This window comes from Sebastes umbrosus, chromosome 17 (assembly GCF_015220745.1).
Source record: "Sebastes umbrosus isolate fSebUmb1 chromosome 17, fSebUmb1.pri, whole genome shotgun sequence".
NCBI lineage: Eukaryota > Metazoa > Chordata > Actinopteri > Perciformes > Sebastidae > Sebastes > Sebastes umbrosus.
Window position 1 is genome coordinate 992,916 of NC_051285.1, and position 24,095 is coordinate 1,017,010.

The window sequence follows — 24,095 nt, forward strand, 5'->3', positions numbered from 1 at the left end:
TATATATAATATATATATATAAAATATTTTTTATAATTCGCGTGGTCTTTTTTATTATTATCTATTATTTTATTTTTTTATTGTGTTTTTTTTTTAATTTTATGTTGGTTTTGTTTCATTTCTGTTGTCCTTTTATGTTTGTCACAGCTCTTTGTTTATGTTTATGCTTCTTCTGTATGTAGATGATTTTAATGTTTTCTGCTGTTACCATGGATACTGACATTTTGAAATTAAAAAAAAATAAAAAAACTTTTAATAAAAATAAAAACTCGAAATAAACTATTAAATTATCACATAGCAGCTGGTACGTTTTCTCCGATGATTATTTATTAACATATTGGTATATATAATATAATATATATTTAAACCGGAAGTTCAGTCTTCACAGTGTCAGACACGGAAGCTGTCAATAAAGTTTACAGGTACACGTCACTGTCATGGCCGCCGCTGACAGCTGCAGCTGGTTTCCAGTTTTATCTTTGGCTGTTTCTCTCCTCAAATGTCTGTTTATCAACGCATAGTGAGTGGGAATTCTTTACTATGATCCTGTTACACCTAGTGAAGAAGTTTCAGATCGATTGATTCATTCTGTAGATAGATAATCTAAGATCTGCTGCTCAGGTTGTTAGCATGTTAGCATGTTAGCATCCAGCTGCAGAGAACTAAAGAGGAACACACACATCTACCTGATTGATCAGTTTAGTTTAACTATCCATTCAGATATGCACACATTAACTTCCAAATGGGATGAAACAAAACCTAAAACAACAACAAATAAAACGAGAAGTGAGAAAAGAGACTCAAAATAACCAAAATAACATTTAAAGGGACTGTTTGTAAGAATCCTAAATGTGTTGTTAACAGCTTCACCTGTGGCCGTTAAGTCAACTAAAGTCAGCGTCCTGTTGCTGGCGCTTGTGCTCGCTCTACATAGACATGAAGGAGCATCGCTCAACACAGTGAGGAGACACACGTCAGCTAAAAGCACAATATCACTCTATATTTCAGCTGCTTGGCAGTAATGTTAGCTGACCAGACCAAGGTCTCTCCATGAATCAATGCTGATCCTAGTGTTGGCTTTTCCTGCCTCAGCCTCCCGACCGCGGCCGGAGGGAACGGGCGAGACGCCGGAGTTTTGGTCGGAGACGATAACGTTTCTCTCTGCGGAGCCCCGTCACTTCACAAGACACGGGAAACCTCTGTTGGTCTGGAGGAGCTGCAGCAGTTATTTCTGCACAAACGTCCACTGAACATTCACTAGATATTCTCAGAGCTAAACTAACTCTTCTGCAGTGTGGAGTGAGCAGCATGCACGTGAGAGGTGGAGAGAGAGAGAGAAGGAGCGCGGTGTGTGAGTGAAGGCAGGCAAAGGAGCAGAGTACAGCAGAGACTCCGGTCCTGGAGACCAAAGCTACGGTCTCCCCCGCGTCCTCCGACCGCGGCCAACACTGTTTAACAGCTTCACTAGATACAACCAAGAGGTTTTGGTGCTTCACTGGAGTTTGTGTTGGAGTCTGAGTCTGAACAGCGGAGACACACGCGAGACTATGAGACACCGACCAGCAATGATTTATACCTGAAAGAAGTTACAGACAGTCCCTTTAAGGAGGGCTCGTTAATTTGCCAACAGGCACGTTTTTTAAAACACGGTTTAACACCTTAACTGATTCAATAACAACCTCTGGTTTATTCTGCGCTGATACAATCCAAGAAGCAGCATCACAGTCTGTAAACTCCTTTGCTTTGACTTTATTTGTGGCTTTAATTCTCAAATCAATAATCTGATATGGCCGTTATTTCATCACACAAGTTAACAAAATAGCATTCGACGTCTAACTATTGTGTTGGTGTCTGAATATTTCTGTCGTATATAAAGTCATGTCTACCACCGGAGAGCTTTTCAGATAGTGTGTAGCTCTTTGTCACATTAAACCAGACTTGTACATCTGCTAATCAGTGAGTCTACATTAAAGGCCAGTTTTCTGTATGGAGTTTGGTGTGACTTTGCCTCCGGTGAGTTAGTGAACTGTTGTTAATCTTCCTTTGTGTCTGTCTGTCAGTCATTCCACAGACTTCGAGGTGCACAGGAACTGGTTGGCCATCACACACAGTCTGCCGGTGTCCAGGTGGTACCATGAGGTCAGTATGACGGAGGAGTCACTCTGTTGTTGTTTCAGACAGGAAGTGTCCCTCAGAGAGTAGATTTAATATCTTTCTAACCATCACAAGATCTCCTGTCGTGTTTTTATTCTGACGTTTGCCACCTCGCCATCTTCACTTACATCCTAAAAAAAATCTTCAAACCTTAACCTTCAGTACATTCTCATTCATCTTTTCTTCATTTGACTGGAATTTCATCTCATGCAGACTTTGGAAACGGTGTATAGTGTACACCAAACCTCACAGAAAAATCTCAAAATTTAAGGATGTCTCGCTTATTTGCCAGCGTACACACGTCATAAAACATTTGAATTATCTTTCGGTGTTGCAGCTTTAACTGGTGAACTATAATGACGTTTTGTTCCTGCAGAACACGTCCGAGTGGACGTTGGACTACCCTCCGCTGTTCGCTTGGTTCGAGTTCGGTCTGTCCCACGTGGCTCAGCACTTCGACAGAAACATGCTGGTGGTGGAGAACCTGAACTACGCCAGCCCGTCGACGGTCCTCTTCCAGAGGCTGTCGGTCATCTTCACCGATCTGGTTTTCATCTACGCTGTCAGAGAGTGAGTCTCACCACAACTCAACCTTTATTATCTCTTATTAAATCTCCATCCATCCCACACACAGAGACGGTTTTATTTATACAGCACGAAGGGGATTCAGATAAAAACTAAATTAAAATAGTGTGGTTTGTATTAAAGTGAAGAGAGAGACAACAAACTGTTCTCTAACATCAAATTAGAATAAAAACAATAAGCTGAAACATCGACGTCATTCTGGGACTTTTCCTCAAAGTGTCTCTCAGAATTGTGATTAAATGAGCGACTGACTGAATGTCTCGTACATTGAGACAAAATGTCCCACATGCAGTGTTTCTTTAGCTTCGTCCTGATTGGCTGACTCCTCCTCCAGGTGCTGCAGGTGCGTTCAGGAGCAGAAAGGCTCTCGGGACGTTCTGAACCGCCCGTCCTTCGTCCTGGCTGTTCTGCTGCTCTGGAACTTCGGCCTCCTCATCGTCGACCGTATCCTTCAGCTGTGGCGCCAGAAACACAATATTCAATCAGAGAGAATCAGGATGTTCTTTTAGCTTCTGTTCATCTTAAATCAGAAGTTTGGGATCATTTTGCATCAGGAGGCCGATAAAGAACTACCACGGTTTAGCACTCTGCAGTTCCACAAGCGTGTCGGAGAACTACGGTGGCCTTCAGGTAACGTAAAAACATGAAAGTCTTTCTCTAGAGCCAGAGTTTGGTTTGTCCGTTCTGGGCTACTGTAGAAACATGGAGGACTCCGTGAAGAGGACCCGCTCCCTGTGTAGATATGAAGAACTCATTCTAAGCTAACGAAAACACAACGATTCTTAGTTTTAGCTGATTATACATTAATGAAAACATAGTTATGAATATGAATGAATGAGTCTTTAATTTCATATAATGAATATATTCTTGCATTGTTGTCTGGTATTAGAGGTTAACTTGACGTCTGCTCTGAGCCTCGATCGTCTCTATAAACACGATGAAACGTCCTTCACGTTTTCTCTCAGATATTCATTTCCAGTATAACGGCTTCCTGTTTGGTTTCCTGCTGCTGTCGGTGGCGAAACACCTGCAGGTACCGACTCGTACTTTAGATGAAGCTCTAAATGTAAAATATAAAAACTAAAATGATTTCATTTGAACTGCTTCTGTTGTCCGTGTTGCAACAGTCTCGTCACCTGCAGGGGGCGCTGCTGTTCTCCATCCTGCTCAACCTGAAGCACATCTACCTGTACGTGGCTCCGGCCTACGGCATCTACCTGCTGAGGAGCTACTGCTTCACTCAGGACAACAAAGGTACGACACACTCACAAACAAAAACCAGCTCTTAGTGTTCTCCTAAATTCATCGTTTAGTGAGTTTGTGTGTTTTTGTTTGTGTGCAGACGGTTCCGTCCGGTGGAGGAGTTTCAGTCCGCTCCGTCTGCTGGCTCTGGGCGGCATCGTGGCCTCCGTCTGCGCTCTCTCCTTCGGCCCCTTCATTGCCATGGTGAGTGGAGAGTCTTCCTCTACAAACGTTGGAGAATAATACACAGAATTCAGTCTGAAATGTGTCGCTGGGACACAGGCTGTGTGCAGGAATGTTGCAGAGGATTGTGGGAAGGTATTAATGCAAAAGAGTTCCTGTTAGCCGTAGCACTGTGTTCCTGTGCCGAGTTCCCTTACTAACTTTCTCAGCTCCAGCTCTGGAGGTAGCTGGAGCTGAGAAAGTCGGAGGCAGAAATTGCGTTAAAGATGCGCCAGTTAGAGCTGCAGTCAAGTTCGGTGCTCATATCTGCCGTCCCACACGTGCCGCTTGATTCTGCCCCTGCATTTGACGTAAGTAAAAATATTTCCCTGGACCTTAAACGGAGGGGAAGGTAATAATTGGGGGCTCGTCCGGGATTCTTAAATATGAACATTTTGATTTAATCAAACCGCTTTCAGTGTTTTTCCTGGCTCAAAATGAGACGGAGGTGGTACAATCCAGGATTTTATGAGACTGTGGTGGGTGGACCTCGGACCCTCTAGGGGGGTCATGCTCACCCGGAAGAAGATTTATTACATTTAAAGTTAAATGAATCAATCTGGTTTACTTTGAAAGCAAACTTAAGAGGCTAGATCTACTAAAAGATCTTGTGTTCATTGTGAAACTTTTAAGGCACACATGTAGAGGCCGCTTTACCACGGCATTTATAAACGCCAGCTGGCGTATGAAACTACATTAAAACATCAAACGGCGTTTTGTCGAGAGCTGGAGGCCGGACGAAATTCAGGCAGCCGCCTCGTAATTCTCTATATGCAGGAGAAACCCTGACTTTCAGGCCGGAGTTACTGCACACCTTTTACAGTTTGACTTTATGTTTCTGAGATTATGTTATTTATTCCAGGGTCAGCTCCCTCAGGTCCTGTCCCGTCTCTTCCCCTTCAAGCGGGGCCTCTGTCACGCCTACTGGGCCCCAAACATCTGGGCTCTCTACAACATGCTGGACAAAAGCCTGGCGGTGCTCGGTGAGACTCCGTAACGCCCCGTCTGATCACTTATTAACTTTTCTTTTTACAGTTTTTACAAATGTAAATTGCTCGATTACTACCACTTTACAATTTGTAGGTTTTTGGTGATTAGTGAAAGAAAATGATGTTAAAAATTAAATATTATTTGGAGCATACAAAGCCAGAACATTGATTTGCCTGTAACGGACTCGTCTACCTGTTCAGGTGTTCGTCTGAAGCTGCTGGAGGAGACGGACCTTCCTCGAGCCTCCATGACGGGCGGGTTGGTTCAGGAGTTTCAGCACTCGGTCCTCCCCTCCGTCACTCCCTCCATCACACTCGTCTGCACTCTGCTGTCCATCCTGGTGAGTCACAACGAACTGTGACTGATAACGTTTCACACATTCACACTTTTCACTCTTCATATGCAGCGAAATGCTGCAAACGCCAGCAGGCTGAGGTGAACAAAACACAGTAGAGTTCAGTAAAACGCAGTAGAGTTCAGTAAAGAAACACAGTAGTAAACAGTACCACTGTAAAGAAACGGGCGGCAGAGGGAGGTAAAGAAACGCGGCAGAGGGCGGTAAGGAAACGCGGCGCTCTAACTCTGTTTCCTGTCTCTTTTCCTCTCTGAAGCCGGCGGTGGCGTCCATCTGGCGGCGTCCTCGCGGTGCTCGTGGTTTCCTGCGCTGCCTGCTGCTCTGCGCTCTGGGCTCCTTCATGTTCGGCTGGCACGTCCACGAGAAGGCCATCCTCCTCGCCATCCTGCCTCTCAGGTCAGCCGAGTACTGTGTTTCTATTTTCTGCTCCTTTATACTTCTACTCTCCGACACCTCAGAGGTAAATATTATATACACAGATTACAGCATCAGCGCCGTGTATTCTGAGAGGAGGTAAATGTGAAGTGACTTTTGTTTTGAGTTTTTTTTTGGTCTGTTTCTGCTTCCTGTAGCATCCTGGCGGTCGAGAGCAGAGAGGATGCTGGGATCTTCCTGGTTCTGACCACCACCGGTCATTACTCGCTGTTCCCGCTGCTTTTCACCCCCGAAGGTAAAACACCAGACGGACAGACGGAGGTTTGATCTGAGGAAACTAAACGTGGAGGACGAGGAGTCAGAACTTCCTCCACCACTGGATTTAAACATCTCTTCTTCTTCTCTCTACTTCTATCAGCTCTGACCTCTGACCTCTGACCTCTTGAGATTCTTACAGCTGATTTTTATTTTTTTTTGTAAATTTTTAATTTTTTTTAATATTTTATTGCAGGAGTTGATATAAATTTACATTTGCTTACATATTATGTTTTTCATACTTATATCATTCCTTCAATCATTATATATTATATAGTGAAAAGAAAAATAAAGAAAATAATAACAGAAATAAAAAAGAACAATGTTAAGGATAAAAAACAAAACACAAAATAACAAGAAAAAATAAAATAAAATACAAATTAATAAATAAAATAATAATAATAATACAAAATGATAAAAATATTATTAAAATGAATAAATGAAAGAAAAAAACATCAATACAAAACAAAAATATTATGGATAAAAACAAAAAACTAAATAACAAGAAAAATTAATACATAAATACAATATAAATAAATAACAATAAAAATAAGAAAAATTATGGAAATGAATAAATAAAAGAAAATAATAACAGAAATATAAAAAGGAAAATATTAAAGATAAAAAAAAACACAAAATAACAAAAAAATAAAAATAAATAAATAATAATAATAATAATAAATGGTGAAAATGAAGGAAAATAAAAGAAAAAAACTGAAATAATAATTACAAGTATTATAAGTATCTAACTATAAATATTAAGGATAAAAGCAAAACACAAAATAACAAGAGTAAATAAATATAAAATATGAATAAATAAAAATAAAAAAATTATAAAATGATGAAAGTGAATGAATGAAAGAAAATAACAGAAAAAAAATATTAGGATAGGAATAAGATAAAAATAAAACACACACAAAATAACAAGAAAAAATAAAATGAAGAAATAAAATAAAAATGAAGAAATAATTAAAAAAGGTATTAATGTAATTGTCCTTACTGATGTTGTATCTGAATATTATAATATAATGAGGTTTATTAAATGTGTTGCAGAGCTGCCCATCAAAGTGGTTCTGATGCTGATGTTTACCATCTACTCGTTCACGGCTCTGAGGAAGCTTCACAGGTAAACACATCATTGTGTAGAATATATAATATAACACGTTATATACAAAGACTCCATTACCCAGAGTGCTTTGCAGAGATCCCTCCTGTAGTAATCAGATTACTGACTCTCTCTCTCCTCTCAGCGGTCAGGGCTCTCTGCTCCGTCCTCTGGAGTCCGTCTACCTGCTGGGGCTGCTCGCCATGGCGGTCGCCTGCGAGGTCGTCTTCCCCCTGTCGCCGTGGCAACAGAAGCTGCCCTTCCTCCCCCTGCTGGCCACCTCGGCGTACTGCTCCGTGGGCGTGTGCCACTCCTTCCTGCGTCTGTACGTCAGCCTGCTGAGGCAGGAGGAGAAACCCAAACAGCTGTGAGAGGTCAAAGGTTAGAAAACACACCTACATCCCCTCCTGAACACGTGCCGCTGAGCAACGCACCCAGACGCTGATCAATCAGTCAGGAGGAGGAGCTTCCAATCACTCTGTCTTCTTCTTCTTCTTCTTCTTCTTCTGGATTATTGACCAAACACAGACCACATGACAACAACATCCACCGTAAGCACCGGTTCTGGTGTCGGACTCAACCGGCGAGCTCTTTTGTTCTTACATTTGTCGACACTTTGGTCTTCAGGCTCAGATTGTGTTGCTAACATGATCTATACAGAACCCTGTTGGACTGCATCATGATCAATACAAGACAAAAACAAACAATCCTCAACTAGTTAGTTCGGGCAATAACAGCACGATCAAAGTTACAATAACATCATGTTTTATACAGGGCTGTTAAATGTTAACGTGATAACACGTTAATTGTTTTAACGCCACCAATTTCTTTAATGCATTAACGCAACTTGTTTATAGGTTGTAGCAGTTCAGTTTTAAAGCTAGAGTGAAGATCCTGGTATCATATGAAACTAGAAAACCTGATGAATCCATCGGTATCAACCATGTCATACTAGCTGGTCGTGAAGGAGGTTAAATAATGCAATGAATTTACTCTAAATTCTGGCGAGGAAAAACTATCATGTCCATTTTCAAAGGGGTCCCTTGACCTCTGACCTCCAGATCAGTGAATGTGTGAGGGCTTTTGTCCAAAATAAAATGAGAATAATGTCTGAAAAAAATGTTTAATAAAGTAAAAGAGTTCAAGTCAAAAAAATTCCCCAAATTTCCAAAAGAAAGTCAGAAAAATATCCGAAACAAGTCTGAAGACAGACACAACCCTTCATGGGGTTACGTACGGCAGGTTTTTGTCGTCCGTGCACATCTAACATTTTCTAACTACGCGGACGGAGATGGGCGGAGAAAATGGAGAACTTTAAGGAGCTTTGAGAATGTCGGTTTGCCGCGAGAAGAAACCTGCACGGACGATAAAAGATCCATGTGAGATGTCCGTGCATTTACTTCTACGTCTCAGTCGGTGGAAACTCAACGCAGACTTTATGTACCAGAATTCAACGATGGCTACAAGAACATGGAGTTTCTGGACTGATGAAAAGTGAAACCTCCAGGTGGAAGAAACAAAGTGCTCCGTGGTGAAGAACTACTTCCTTTTTCTAATAAATAAAACAACACGCGGACCAAAACAGAACCGAAAGACTTTTATGATGTTTGTTTTTCTATATTTTTAAATAAAAATAAAGATTAATTTATCCCATTTGTGTATGTTTATTTCATCATTTACTCTAGTACCGTACTTAAGTACAAATTTGTGGTACTTGTACTTTACTTGAGTATTTCCATGTTATGCTACTTTCTACTTCTACTCTGCCATATCTCGGAGGTAAATATCGTACTTTTTACTCCTCTACGTTTATCTGACAGCTTCAGGTCCTTCCTGTCCAGGTAAAACCAGGGATCTCCAGATGTGCTGATGTTGTAGGACTTTAATCTCAGAGAATATACAAGTTTTTTCACGTGAATTTACGACTTTGTTCTCAGAGAATATAAAAAAAAATAATTTCTCATAAATTTCCGAATTTAATCTCAAAGAATATCCACATTTTTTTCTCGTAAATTTATGACTTTATAAATTAGCAGATGTGTGAGTTTTTGTTCTTGTAAATTTGCCACTGTAATCTCAGAAACTCAGAGTTATTTTCTCATAATATTACCTCCCTCCCCCGGCTCCGTAATTTTTATTTTTTTTTACCTACAGCGGCCCTGCTACACCGTCGTCGGATGTCAGAGTTTAAAGGAAATGACACACATTTTGTTTAAAAACTTTATTGATAAGGCAACACAAAACATGATTGGTTGACATGAACGTCTCTCTATTGCACATTAAGAACTGTCAGCGTTGCCGCCAACCTGCAGATCAGATCTGACCGTACGACTACCAGTTAGCAGCTTTAAGGACAAAACGGCCTACTCTCTAGTCCGTGATCGGTTTCCTCTACACAAACATTCCTCTCCGTCGTCTTGATCTCGTCATCGTATAAAAAGTACAAATGTTTACAACTCATTCAGTAGATTCCCTTTGACTTCAAAATAAGAGACCAGGCGCACAAAACTAACGACGACTAAACGCTGTGAAATAAAAATAAAATGTTATTTACCCATTGTTCATCCAGTCAGACGTCCTCAGAGTTTCTCACAAATGTGGAAACACATTGAAGCAGAGTAAACCTGTCGTCCTTCAAAATAAAACCCAATGAATGACAGTTTGAAGGTTTTAAACGTTTTGGACGAAGTTTCCTTCAAATTTAAACTTTATTTTTGGCATAAAAACTGTCAGATTTTGTGTTCCTCATTAAAACCGAATATTCATAACGTAAAAGTATGATTAGAGTTTATCTTAATTAACGTTAAACATTCCCATCAGTGAAATCTGAAACCACGAGAGACTAATGTTTAGGTGTGTCTTAAAGGAAATGATGAAACAAATGATACCGGCGGTCCAACTCGTGCGAGTAAAGCGAGGTGAAAATGATCTTCCCTCTTGGTGTGAACACATTAGATGTTCAGATTGACGCCACTCTCATGTCTGAACACTAAATATGATGCTACAGATATCAGCTGGTTAGCTTAGCTTAGCATAAAGACTGGAAACGGGGGGAAACAGTAGCCTGGCTCAGTCTGAAGCTCTCTGATTAACATGTTATGTCTTCTTTATTATCTTATTTGTGTCTTTATTTAGATGTTAATCACACCTTGCATGGCGTGCTGTGGTTTGGCTTGGTTTGGCCTAGTTTAGCCTCGGTGTCTCTCTGGACTGGCCCGGTGCCAGAGGAGCTGATCCAGCCGGTTGTTGAGGATTATTTAGTCCTGGAACACGCTCGGTGGTGGAAGACAGAAATGGAAACTAGATTTGCTGCCTTTTTTATTTGAGTTTAATGAAAGTAAATCAGTTTGAGGACGTTTTTGAGTTCATATTTTCCTCCTCCAGCCTGCCGGTCGCTTGTCTTTAAGAAACAACCCTCTGTGGAGGTGAAGCTGTCTGTAAATCTGCTCCATTACGGCTCAGGATGCTGAACCTTTTAACGCATTAAGAGGATCAGCAGCGTCAGAGCAAAGACAGACTCCTCCCAGCATGCACTGCTCTCAGAAGAGACCCAACCAGCCTCTAACTGTGGTGGGCGATGTGGTCGAAATCACTATCGCAGTGTTACCACGACACGGCAAATATCGACAAAATGACATGAGAATAAAGAAAAACTGAAAAATAATCAAATTTGAATTTTAAACAAAGTAAAGTAAGAGAAAATATTCCAACCCAAGGCTCAATGTTTTTTATGGCTGCATCTTCCATCAAACCAGAATTATTCTACACGTCTTGTGCTTCATATAGACACGTTTCCCCCCAAAGTTCAGGTTAAAGATTATGGGCTGCTTATGGTTTGAGTTGTTTTGATGCTATAGTGCCGGATGCCGATAGTTTCAAGACGTTGCTTTGAGGAATAAACGTTTGTTTCGTTTAACCAAAATTCTTAAACGTCTAAACACGAGCAGCCGTACACAAACTAATCTATGAACTCTGAACTATCTGATCAAAGTAGAGGATCAACTGGAGAAAACATTCAATGATTACGTTTACATGCACCAAATATTACAGTTTCTGCCCTTATTCTGAAAAAGACAACATTCCTACTAAGCTGTTAACCTGGTTAATGTACAGGATTATTCCTCTAATGTTCCTGTTTACATGCAGCCGTTCATACTTCGATCCACGTTAAACGTCCTGACCGAAACAACTCATTCAGCTGAACACGTCAGCTAACCAGTTGTCTCTTTCCCTCTTCTTATTCTCATCATCATCATCATCATCATCATCATCATCATCATCATCATCATCATCATCATCATCATCATCATCATCTGGTCCATTTGAGGAGCTCAGAGCGTCCTCATCACCGGGGCCGGTGAATCCCACGTCGACAACCATTCTCGGCTGTGTTTGACGGGTCGATGCCCAAATATGTCACGTCAAAATATAGAAAACGTGGAACATCAGGAGCCACTTGTTCCAGATTGCTTCTTTGCGACAAACTTTTCAAAGTTTTCCACCGGTGGCGAACGCAGCCTTCCTCTTTTATTCCTTCAACCAGCTTCTTGTAAAGGTCGGCGTTGTGATATTTGATATCCAAGTCTTTCATAATGTTTAACAGTAGGAGTGTTTCTCCTTCCCTTTAGGACAGCATCTCTGCAGACTAGTTGGTTTTGTGTACAACACACAGAGCTGGATGTAAACAGGCAAGAGGCCGCGTGTCGCAAACTGACGTAAACACCCCTGAATGAGCCGTATACACGTCCAAAGAATGCTCCTAAAACCTGAATATCATCAGCATATCTCACACGTATTAATCTGAAAATGCTCCATTCAGAATAAGGCCTAATTCAGAATACGCTGTTTACATGACGCCTATCAAATTCACTATATTAGTGGAATATTAATGTGCATGTAAACGTAGTCAGTGACAACTTTTGGTGCAATCTGGAGTTGGTACCAAAGAGGTGTTGAGGTTCGACACCCAGCCGTGGTCGTATTTGGTATCTTTGGAAACTGGAGTCATCGCTATAATTCAAAATAAAGTTCTATAGGTTTGAACATTTTTGGACAAACGACATGATCTCTGTGACGGAGGGGAGAGACAGATTTGTTGAAGGATGCTGGAAAACGTCTTTGTCCAAAATGAGTTTGTTTTTCAACCTGGAGACGAGCAGCCGGACGGCTAATCGCTGTCCATCGCAAACTTTTACATGTTCAGCGTCCGTTGTTTCCCGCTGCCTCACTCTGACCACAAAACAAAAGATGTCTTCAAGAAGACTGTCGGGGGTGGGGGGGTGGAGCAAGTGGTTTCTCTTATTTTGAAGGGGAGTGAGGGTGGATGGAGGATGGGAGGATTTCTGCTCCAGTCAGTCTTTAGTCGTCCCGATGAACCTCCGGCGCCGCACCGCGCTCTCACCCCGTCCGGCCCTCCACGATGATCACTAACACCGGCGTCAGGTCCATCAGGTTCTTCAGCATGTCCATGATGTCCTCGTGGTCTCTGGCTCCTTCAATGAACTCCTCCAGGGTCAGCTCACCTGAGGGGGGGTCAAAGGTCAAAGGACAGTTGGTGGGTTATAATGGAGTTGATTTATTTGTCACATAACTTCTGTACTTAAGTTACGCCACTTCTGGAGTTATTTGAACCCAAACCGCATTGTTATACGCAGTGTTGCTTTGCGTTTTCTGTTGTTTTGCTCAACGCTGTTTTGGGTGACGTTGTTTTGGGCAATGCTGTTTTACCCAACATTGTTCTACGCAACATTGTTTTACCCAACATTGTTTTACGCAACGTTGTTTTACTCAACATTGTTTTATGCAATGTTGTTTTACGCAACGTTGTTTTACGCAACGTTGTTTTACGCAACGTTGTTTTACGCAACGTTGTTTTACGCAACGTTTTACGCAACGTTGTTTTGGGCAATGCTGTTTTACCCAACATTGTTCTACGCAACATTGTTTTACGCAACGTTGTTTTACCCAACATTGTTTTACGCAACGTTGTTTTACGCAACGTTGTTTTACTCAACATTGTTTTACGCAACGTTGTTTTACGCAACGTTGTTTTACGCAACGTTGTTTTACTCAACATTGTTTTACGCAACGTTGTTTTACGCAACGTTGTTTTACGCAACGTTGTTTTACGCAACGTTGTTTTACTCAACATTGTTTTATGCAATGTTGTTTTACGCAACGTTGTTTTACGCAACGTTGTTTTACGCAACGTTGTTTTACGCAACGTTGTTTTACGCAACGTTTTACGCAACGTTGTTTTGGGCAATGCTGTTTTACCCAACATTGTTCTACGCAACATTGTTTTACGCAACGTTGTTTTACCCAACATTGTTTTACGCAACGTTGTTTTACGCAACGTTGTTTTACTCAACATTGTTTTACGCAACGTTGTTTTACGCAACGTTGTTTTACGCAACGTTGTTTTACTCAACATTGTTTTACGCAACGTTGTTTTACGCAACGTTGTTTTACTCAACGTTGTTTTACGCAACGTTGTTTTACGCAACGTTGTTCCGCTTGTTCCGCTACGTTACGTAAGCAAGGCTAAAGACGGATGCTGTTTATTTACAGTAGTTTTAATTTTTATGCTGTAACGCCACGCTGTAACGCCACGCTGTAACGCCACGCTGTAACGCCACGCTGTAACGCCACGCTGTAACGCCACTCTGTAAATAACGCCACGCTGTAACGCCACATTGTAACGCCACGTTGTAACGCCACGTTGTAACGCCACGTTGTAACGCCACGTTGTAAAGCTACTGTGTTTCCAGCAACTCATGGAACGATAATAATTTCTATAGCATATTGTTCTTTACCTTCTCCCTTCACATCGATCCTCTCAAATATGATGGAGACGATGTCCTCGGGGTCGGTGTCTCTGTTCCGTGTAATGTCCTGGATGGCCTGCAGGGGGAGACACACACAGTCTGAGTCAGATAGAAATCACAAACACAGGAGAATAATATTACGAGAATAAAGTCATAACTTTAAGAGAATAAAGTGATAATATTATAAAGTAGTAATTGTACGTGTTATTTTAGAGGGTAAATAGAGTGAAAATGAGGAAAGTGGAGCATCTTGTGAAGTTCTACTTTAGTTTAAGTTTCACTAATAACCAAATACTTATATTATACTTATATATCTTTTGGCTCATCAGAAGCACATTATCATCAGTATCAGGACCTGGAAGAGATTGTTAAAGAAACTGAGTTTATTCTGAAGAAAGAATCACACGGACCTGATGGAGGAAACTGACTCTTTAGAGGAGGAGGACATTACTTTATTTCTACTAAAGTTATGACTTTATTCTCGTAATATTACAACTTTTTTTCTCGTTAAATTACGACTTTATTCTTGTAATATTACTTTTATTATCGGTATCGGTGCATCACTAATAATCTGTGATCAAACGTTGGGTATTTGGATCATTTTTCCCAGAATTAAAATTAAGAGGGAAAATGGCAAATGAAAAGAGAAAATGACAAATAAAGTGTTTTCATTTTCCTTTTCTAATACAGATTTTTGCATTTAATTGCTATTTTCAGTTTCAGGATTTTAAATGTTTTCCTTTCCTTTTAACATTAGATTATGTCTGATAATAATAATTTACCATTTTCTCTTTTAATTTCCCATTTAATTCTGCTCAATGATCCTGGGCTGCAGAGGGTTAAACGCTCCACAGCAGACTGGACTCACTGAAGACCTTCAGACTGGTTTGACATCCAGACTAACTGGGTTGTTGGGAGTCAGTCGTCCCACTTCCAGCAGCTTCCTGTCGGCTGATAAATTGAGCTCATTCAGCAGATTAACACGTCTAATTTCAGAGCTAATCCAGCCCAGTGTTCTGTCGGTGGGAGTGGAGCTGCAGCTGCAGCTTCAGTCCGTTCACACAGATCGTAGGTCGTTTTACAGAAAACTAAATCCTGATCAGCTTCTATTATAACCTTCAATTTCTTTACAAAATCTTCCAATACAATATCCACGACAGCGTTGTGCTACTTTGCTTCTTGGCTCTTGGTTAAAGTTAGAAAAAGATTATGGTCAGGGTTTTTTATCCATCAACCCAGAAATCAAAGAATAAAGACATTTCCCTCTCAGATTAGTGGTGCTTTCTTTTTAATTTATAATGTTTTATACTTCTGGTGAATATAATCCATCAATCTGATTTCCATAGATGTATTTTATATATACAGTTCCCTTTGTTAACACCTTATTTTGAAAAGCGGACGTAGTCCCATGTGTCTACTTCCTCTAACTTCTCCAAGGTGGTCTCTAGCTCTCCCGTCAGCTCCGTTCTCTTTATCCATCCATGGTCAGCTCCATCGGGGCCGTTTCAATGCAGAGAACAGACATGTCAGTATCTGGGTGCTCTACAGTTGTAGCGTCGGCCCATTTGACCACGGAGACGAGAGCGACGGACAGCTCCACCGCCACGTTACCACCATACCATAACATTTCCTGTCCGTGACAGAGTTAGCATGCAGCTTTAGCTCTGCTCTGTCTAGCTCTGCTTTTCCTGTCAATGTGTGAAACCCAAAGTGTTTCCATCCTTTACTGGATGTGTAGTGTTTACCACGCTGGATTTAACATGGGAGGGTGCAGGTCGTATCCACGCTGACCCTCCAACGTTTTAGACTCTCTGAAGTTTGTTTTGGTTGACGGATACGGAACGGATATGACGTCACGTTACTCAGACTGTGCTGGCTAGACGACTGGGTCAGAGCATCTCCAGAACTGCAGCTCTTGTGGGATGTTCCCGGTCTGCAGTGGTCAGGACCTACCAAAAGTGGTCCAAGGAAGGAGAACCGGTGGACCGGCGACAGGGTCAGACCCGAGGCTCATTGATGCACGTGTGGAGCGAAGGCTGGCCCGTGTTGTCCGATCCAATAGAAGAACTACTGGAGCTCAAACTGATGAAAAAGTAAATGCTGGTTCGGATAGAAAGGTGTCATAACAATCAGTGAGAGGCAGTTTGTTGCGTACAGGGCTGCGTATATCGCACTGGTATCGTATCGGTACTCTGTATCGGCCGATACGCAAGTTCAGATATCGGAATCGGTATTGGGAATTTTGGAATATCTCTTTCTCAGTGGATTTCTAGACGTGTATTCTGGACGGACATCAGAGATAACAATATCCTCGGGAAGTGTTTTTCAGTGTCTTTACTTCCCCTTCAGGTCTCCGGCTACAACAGTTGTCTCTCTCATGTGTTTTGTGTCGAGCCTCATTGCCGACCCTTCGGTCTAACTGGTGTCTGTTTGTGTGATGATTACCGAGAAGATGGTCTCCAGCTCCTCCTTGTCGATCTTTCCGTTGCCGTCCTGGTCGAACAGTTTGAAGTACCACTTTAGTTTCTGGTTGATTTCTCCTTTCAGCAGCAGACTGACGGCTGCGATGTACTCCACGAAGTCGATGTAACCGTCCTGCAGGCAGAAGAGAGGGAGGTTAAACCACCGCGAGGCCGTTACGATCACTTTATATATGAAGATGCATTTTGTTTTTAATCTGGACGCTTCGTCAGCTCTCCAGAACTCAAGCTGTGTATGGCGAGCTGTTTTAATATTTAATAGCTCAGCTTGTCTATCCTGAATTAACATTAGAGATATCTACAACTACATTAGGACTAGTCGTAATTCTTATTCCAGACATCTATAACCTCATGGTGACATCGATGACGTTGGTCATCAAGGCTTCCCATTGGATATCGGCCCAACAAAGCATCTGAACAGTGTCAGCAGAAGCTTTCGTTAACTCCGATAGTTCGGTAAAGTGTGAAAGATATTCACAGATTCAAACTTCCCGGATCAATAACTCATAAGTTGTTAAAACACCAACGAGGGCTCTTTCTAACCGTAGAGAGGTAGATAACGAGCTACAACCTCATCTTATAATCACATAACATCGGTCTCTGTGTGCAGCCGGCTGTGAGACGAGAACATGACATGAAATAGAAAAGAGCTCATCATCAGGAGTCTGTGGCCAACGAGAGCTTTGTGCACTAGAGAGTTGTGGTAGAAGTCTACAGCGTGTTGTAGGGATGTCACAATACCAGAAATCTAGTAGTCGATACCAATACCAGTGAATTTCCAAGATCTCGATACCAAATTTGATACCACGGTAAAAAACAAAACAACAATAAATCCCTGTACTGTAATTCAACACGTGCTCTTTTATTAAAAACATTTGAACATTACAAAAAACAGAGGCATGTAGCCTTTAAGTAATAAATAAAAAGAATAGACCCATTTCGTTCATTTTGGCGTATCAGCAGCGTGTTATCACTCGATAGTCAGACGACGGACGCTACATACTGACCATGAATGCATCTGGTCCGTCAGCTCAGAGTAGCAGGAGTAGGAGCAGAGGATTTATTGTTGAAGTGAAAAGCAAACGCACCTATTTGGCAATATTTCACGTTTAATCCCAATGCTATAAGGGATCCATGACATTAATGAGATAATCGCCGCGAGGTGGATGGAGCCGTCACAGCCGGTGTGCACAGAGCAGCGGCGCCAGGTAGACCTCCGCAGCAAAAGCTCTACCGGAGAGGCCAGACACACCGCTACCCGACGGCAAAAAATCTGAGTCAGCGCTCTGCACATGTTGACCATCATCTCTTCTTGTAAAATGTCCGGTGTAATCGGTGACACCGGTGTTGTCACAAGTTCATTAACCGGTGGGAACATTTTCCTCACCGTCACATCCCTACCAACGACGTTACAGGCATCGTACGGCACCGTCGGTACTGTAGAAAAAGAGTACCGTCACTTTTTTAAAATTCTGGCATCGACTTGGTACCGAGGTATCGGTTCTCGTGACATCCCTAGTGTGTTGTAGATTCATTGTCTCCAGACACACTTTATAAACCCACACGGCAGCGCCGTAGTGTGTTTGAATATCTTCACCTCAGGTTTGCTGAATACTTCCTCCACTGATTATACTTTTTATGTAAACATAGAAATCACAGAATGTTTGGTCATGAAGATTAGTTTAAAGTCATAAATCATTGTCCAAAATGTGTATGAAGCCTGAACAAACATTTAAAAACTGAACATTTGAGAGTCCTGTGATCTCCTGGTGTCCCTGACCTCTCAGAACATCCTCCCTGAACTTCACCTCTACACACTCTCAATCCACTTAGCTCGCCATAAACACCCCCAGCGAGGATAATAGCTCTGCATGCACACGCCGTAAGCCAATTAGACAGAGAGAGCCAACGAAAGTTCTGCTTCGGCCATCTTTGTTCTGATTCACACGGCGGTCTGGAGCTGATCTCTGCAGCACAACCAGTTTGTTTTATTAAACCACTGGACAATTGATAAAAAAAATTATTAATAATCTCTAAAAAATACTGGCATCAAAAACTTTTGACATTTGGAGATTTCTGTATATTTCGGTAATTGGATGGCGAGCACTCAGAAACCCACTTATTGTCAATATTTTCAGTTTTCTGGACATTTTCTGGACTGTGTTTCTGCCTTTATTGACAGTTTTTCTGATATTTTTCAGACATTATTCAGACGTACATCATCCTTTGAATGCTCTAGGTCTCTAGTTTGATTCATCCATCCTCTGAATGCTCTAGGTCTCTAGTTTGATCCATCCTCTGAATGCTCTAGGTCTCTAGTCTGATCCATCCATCCTCTGAATGCTCTAGGTCTCTAGTTTGATCCACCAGAGTCACAGCTTTACAGTGACACCCTATTTATTCATTTATAGAATTCAAAGGCTGTTTAGGGACCCCAGGATGCAGAAATATTCAGATACACCATTTTAGAATAGGAGAAAATAACACATTTATACTGCATTCATTTGTTGTTGCACACATTATAACATTTTATATACAATATTAAGTATTTATCTTTTTGTTACCATTGACAAAGTATTAACTATCTATCTAAATAATGTTTATAGGTGCTTTACAAAGTATTATTAACCATTTAACAGGGTATTATAATCATCAGTCATAACTTTATAATAACCATCCAACTAATGTTTACAAACTAATTGTTAAATATTAACAAAGTGTTACAAATATCTGTCTATGTAATGTTTATAGATGTTTTACACACAATTTCTTAAAGGTTTACAAATAGTATCTTAATCATTAACAGATGCTGTATATATATATATATATATATATATATAACATGTTATAATGTGTGCAACAATAAACTGTTAACGTAAGCGTTACTAATAATTAATAATTATTATTAATTATAATTTTGTTGTTTGTTAACAGTACAATAACTATTAACTAAGTTTAATTAACCATAAATTTACCATTTATAACTGATGGTTATTATAAAGTGTTACCGGTGAATCTCTGTCCTTTATAAAGTACACATTTGTTAATGTTCTAAACTTTTGTGCTTTTATTTTGAAGGTTAGACACCAAAAGTCCCGTCTGGTCAGCTTAGTGCACATCTATCTGTCAAAAAAACAGATAATCGACACAGTTTACACCGAAAGGTCAACTCACTTTTATAGTTTCAGGTAGATTATCTTACTGGAGGAGTCTCTCTGTTCGTTTAACTGCCCTGGGTTCTTCAAACTATGTTTTTACAAGCTAAAAAAATAATTATATCTGTATTTGGTTTTACAATTATCTACATTATATATAATGATCCATTAGAAGTATGAGTTTAACTAATAGTAATAATTGTGATAAAACCATTATGGAAAGCATATTAACCAATTTTATCATAATTTGTGATTTATTATTTACATGCACACACACACACACACACGTTTGTCTTTCCATACATGTGAGGACCATCATGCATGCATATTCACTTGTGAGGACCATCATGCATTCCCTAGCCCCTTGACCCTAACTTTAGTCATCACAATTACATGCCTAACCGCAACCCTTTCCCTTTATTCTAACCTAAACCTAATTCTAACCTGAATCTTAAAACCAAATCTGAACACTCAAACCGTCCTTTGTGTCAAAGTGGGGACCCACCGAAAGGTCCTCACTTTCCAAAAATGTCGTCCCAAAGTTTAAAACACTTTAAAATTCTCAAATCTGTGTATAGAACCAAATCTACACCAAATACAAAATGTTTTCTTTTCACATTTCTTTCTTTAACATACCTGTAATTGAATAATGTAATTAATGCAGACATAGTGGTATAGATTTCATACTAATATTCCTCCATACAGTGAACAATACACAGATGTAGCCTGGGCATGTTTTACCTTAAACTTTGCATTAAATACTTAAAGGATATATAAGATTATTCTCCACATGACAAACCCGTCCGGTTAAGTTCTTGGAAAGATTGCAGTTGAGCTGTGTCATGACATTAATGACGTTAGAGGGTTAGATCGGATGTGTGGGGTTGTATGAGGTACTTATCCATCGTCAGTGTATTGCCTACAGTAGACGGAGAAACAGACAGAAGTACCTGGACTCCATCACCAGACTCTATTAATGAAAACAGTAATTTTACCTTGCAGATACTTTAGTGTTTTAAAGGGTTAGTTCGGATTCACCAAAGTGTCAAAGGAGCCTGGTGGCTTTGAAGAAAGCATAGATAACAGCTTCAGCTCCCCGTCAGAAAGGGCTGTCTGACAGCGAGGTAAAGCGGTGAAAATATTCTAAATATAGTGTACACTTAAACTGATAATGATGTTTTTAGGTGTCTAAATTGTGTTTTGCTGCTGCCCCCGTCCACAGCAGTACATTTCTTTGCTCCCGTGCTGGTACACCTGTCTGTTTCTCCAAACTCCATCCAAACCATGCAAAACCACTAAAAACAGACGTAAAACAACTAAACAAAGAAGCTAATCCACTAAGAGGAGACGCTAAACTACAAAAAATATACGCAAAACCACTAAGAAGAGACGCAAAAACCAAGAAGAGATGCAAAACCAAGAAGAGACGCCAAATCACTGAGAAGAGATGCAAAAACACTAAAAATAGACACAAAACCACTGAATAGAGATGCAAAACGAGTAAAAAGAGACGGTAAACTACTAAGAGACAGAAAACCACTAAAAATAGACGAAAAACCCCTGAGAAGAGATGCAAAACAACTTAAGAGACGCAAAATAACTATTAAGAGACGCAAAACCACCACTAAAAAGAGATGCAAAACAACTAAAAACAGACACAAAAACACTAAAATGGGCTGTAAAAATACTAAGGAAGAGAATGAAACCACTAGGAAGAGATGCAAAACAACTACAGAGAGACACAAAACAACTAAAACGAGACGCAAAACAATTTAAACGAGACGCAAAACAACTACAAAGAGACACAAAAAAAACTATAAAGAGACGCAAAACCACTGAATAGAGACACAAAACAACTAAAATGGGCCGCAAAAACAACTAAAAAGAGATGAAAAACGATTAAAACAAGACACAAAACAACTAAAAAGAGATGCAAAACGACTTAAAAAAGACGCAAAACAACTCCATCTACTGGAGTTAATACACTGACTATGTTGAAGTACCTCATACAACCCCACTGAGGAACACCTGAACTATCCCTTTGACCTCGGCTTCCTGGGTCAAATTACGACGCCTCATCATTTCCTCTGCTCTGTGAACATCACGCTGCTCTCTGTGTTACATCTGAAGTCACTGATGCAAATTATTATTACATGTGAACATACATTTAAGTCCTGAAACAAAAGTACTGATTATAAACCTGCAGAGCAGCAGTCAGTAATATTAATACAGCAGTCAGTAATATTAATACAACAGTCAGTAATATTAATACAACAGTCAGTAATATTAATACAACAGTCAGTAATATTAATACAACAGGAAGTTATTTATAGTAAATGTAAATCGACTGAAGCTGTTGAGTGTTTCATCAGAAGGCTGAAAAATATACAGTTTATATTTTATTATTATTATTCTCTATTGTTAGAGAAGACAACGCTCATAGCTTTACAATGTGTATTTTAAAAATATAATACTTCTTTTATTAAGTACTTCATTACATTACTTAGATATACTGTATATACATGTGTTTATATAAATCTAAATATCCCCTAAACCTTTCATGCCAATATATAATATACATTTAAGTATTATCACTTTCATGTAGTTAAATCAGCAATAGAAGTTGATACTTCAGACTCAGAAATACTTTATTGATCCCAGAGGGGATTAATTGGTCATTAATTGGGGCGTTATAGTTATTTTATCAGATATAAAATAGAAATAAAGGAGTAAGTAATGTGTAAATTATGTACATAATGCTACAATATAAACACAATATATGTAAATATATATAAGTTAGTTATAAAATTAAAAATAACAAATGAGAATATAAGATATATGTACAAATATGTGCATTAAGTAAATACAAAATGCGGAGAAGTGTGTTAAATATAAATACCAGAATGGTATAAATAAGAATTAATTAAGAGTATTTCTTGATTAAATATAAATGCAGTATTATTGACAGAGTAATGAAACCGATAATACTTCTGTACTTTTACTGGTGATACTCTAATGTTTGTGCTGAAGGCCTCCGCCAGGTTTAGACCGGTTCTGATCCAGTGAAACCAGCAGACAAACCAGAGACAAAGACTTCCCCAAAAAAAATAAAACAGCTTCCAGTACTCGTCACATTTAGCGTTTAATTCAGAAGCTTTATTTTGAAAACCCCTCGTCGTGTGTCGGTGTGTCGGTGTGAAACGCACCCCGTCCATGTCGAAGGTGAGGAAGACCTGGTCCACGTAGCTGTTGGCGTTCTCCGTCATGCCCTTCAGATTAAGGATGGCCTTCAGCTCGAACAGCGTGATGAGGCCCGACGGAGACTCCCGCATGAACTTGTTGTACCAGTGGTGCATGTCCTCCGCCAGGATGTCGTCCAGGTTGGAGCCGTGGTTCCCCATTGGTCCGGTCCGACGGCAGCACCGAGGAAAAACCTCAAGAGAAGGAAGAACGAGGGATTCTCACCCTGAAGGAGAAGAGGGGTTTTAGAAACGAAAAGACGAAACCAGCAGCTTGACTTCAGACGAGAACTGATCCTCAGTGGACGGATGTTTGAAGAACATCAAGAAGAGCGTGATGAAGCGGTCTGAAGTCCTTTTATAGAGAAGAAGAATAAAAAGAGTCAAAAAGGTTAGAAATCCGTGGTGGCGGCGGCGGCGGCAGGCTTCAGCACCGGGAGCGTCGAGCCGGCCGACATCCAGGCTGCAGTGACTCTGCAGGCGGAGAGCAGACCTCAGGACTGTCTAACCCTCTTAGTTCCTGGAGGAAGAAATCAAAGAAGCACCTAAAATAACTCCCTAATGAGATCAGGCCGCCCGGCCGCAGGGTTCTGCTGCCAGAGGCCGAGCCAAGAGGCTTTACCTGCCGAGTTCAGGTGAGGGAGTGGGGCTGGCCCTGGAAGCAGGGTGGTTATATAACAGGCTCACCTGGGTGTCCTGGGTCAGACGGAGAGGTTCCCCGCGGTGAGGCAGACGCAGGACGTTTCCACCCGAGACGGGTCAGGTCATGTGTGGACGCTTCAACAGGTATAATAACTGAGTACAAGTACTTTACAATTTAGAGATACTTGTACTGTTTTCTTTGTTTGATGACTAATAAAGAGGCACAGAACCACTAAAAACAGACACAAAAACACTAAAAACAGACACAAAACCACTAAAAACAGACACAAAAACACTAAAAACAGACACAAAACCACTAAAAACAGACACAAAACCACTAAAAACAGACACAAAAACACTAAAAACAGACACAAAACCACTAAAAACAGACACAAAACCACTAAAAACA

General features: G+C 40.5%; 2 protein-coding genes across 2 annotated transcripts; one reads left to right on the forward strand and one right to left on the reverse strand.

Annotated features, from left to right (window-relative positions):
- The first annotated feature begins 399 nt into the window (after positions 1-399).
- On the forward strand, positions 400-8,272 carry alg8 (ALG8 alpha-1,3-glucosyltransferase). The gene is made up of 13 exons (XM_037748145.1): positions 400-520; positions 2,061-2,139; positions 2,531-2,724; positions 3,074-3,183; positions 3,705-3,772; positions 3,867-3,993; positions 4,082-4,185; positions 5,066-5,186; positions 5,394-5,533; positions 5,805-5,944; positions 6,121-6,218; positions 7,292-7,364; positions 7,489-8,272. The coding sequence occupies exons 1-13, from the start codon at positions 438-440 to the stop codon at positions 7,712-7,714; spliced, it is 1,563 nt and encodes a 520-aa protein (XP_037604073.1). The 5' UTR covers positions 400-437; the 3' UTR covers positions 7,715-8,272.
- A 3,902-nt stretch (positions 8,273-12,174) lies between these two features.
- guca1d (guanylate cyclase activator 1d) lies at positions 12,175-23,930 on the reverse strand. The gene is made up of 4 exons (XM_037748151.1): positions 23,012-23,930; positions 16,616-16,765; positions 14,159-14,246; positions 12,175-12,865 (listed from the first exon to the last, which is right to left on the reverse strand). Exons 1-4 carry the CDS (start codon positions 23,204-23,206, stop codon positions 12,741-12,743), a joined length of 558 nt encoding a protein of 185 aa, XP_037604079.1. The 5' UTR covers positions 23,207-23,930; the 3' UTR covers positions 12,175-12,740.
- Between the last annotated feature and the right edge of the window lie 165 nt (positions 23,931-24,095).

Bases quoted from the DNA above. Each gene is read 5' to 3' on its own strand.
- alg8 (XM_037748145.1), top strand. From the start codon at position 438: ATGGCCGCCGCTGACAGCTGCAGCTGGTTTCCAGTTTTATCTTTGGCT. The intron at 5,187-5,393 runs GTGAGACTCCGT...CTACCTGTTCAG, and splicing joins CAAAAGCCTGGCGGTGCTCG to GTGTTCGTCTGAAGCTGCTG. The intron at 7,365-7,488 runs GTAAACACATCA...CTCTCCTCTCAG, and splicing joins GCTCTGAGGAAGCTTCACAG to CGGTCAGGGCTCTCTGCTCC.
- guca1d (XM_037748151.1), bottom strand. From the start codon at position 23,206: ATGGGGAACCACGGCTCCAACCTGGACGACATCCTGGCGGAGGACATG. The intron at 16,766-23,011 runs GTGCGTTTCACA...TTCTGCCTGCAG, and splicing joins TCACCTTCGACATGGACGGG to GACGGTTACATCGACTTCGT. The intron at 12,866-14,158 runs GTAAAGAACAAT...ACCCCCCCTCAG, and splicing joins GATCGATGTGAAGGGAGAAG to GTGAGCTGACCCTGGAGGAG.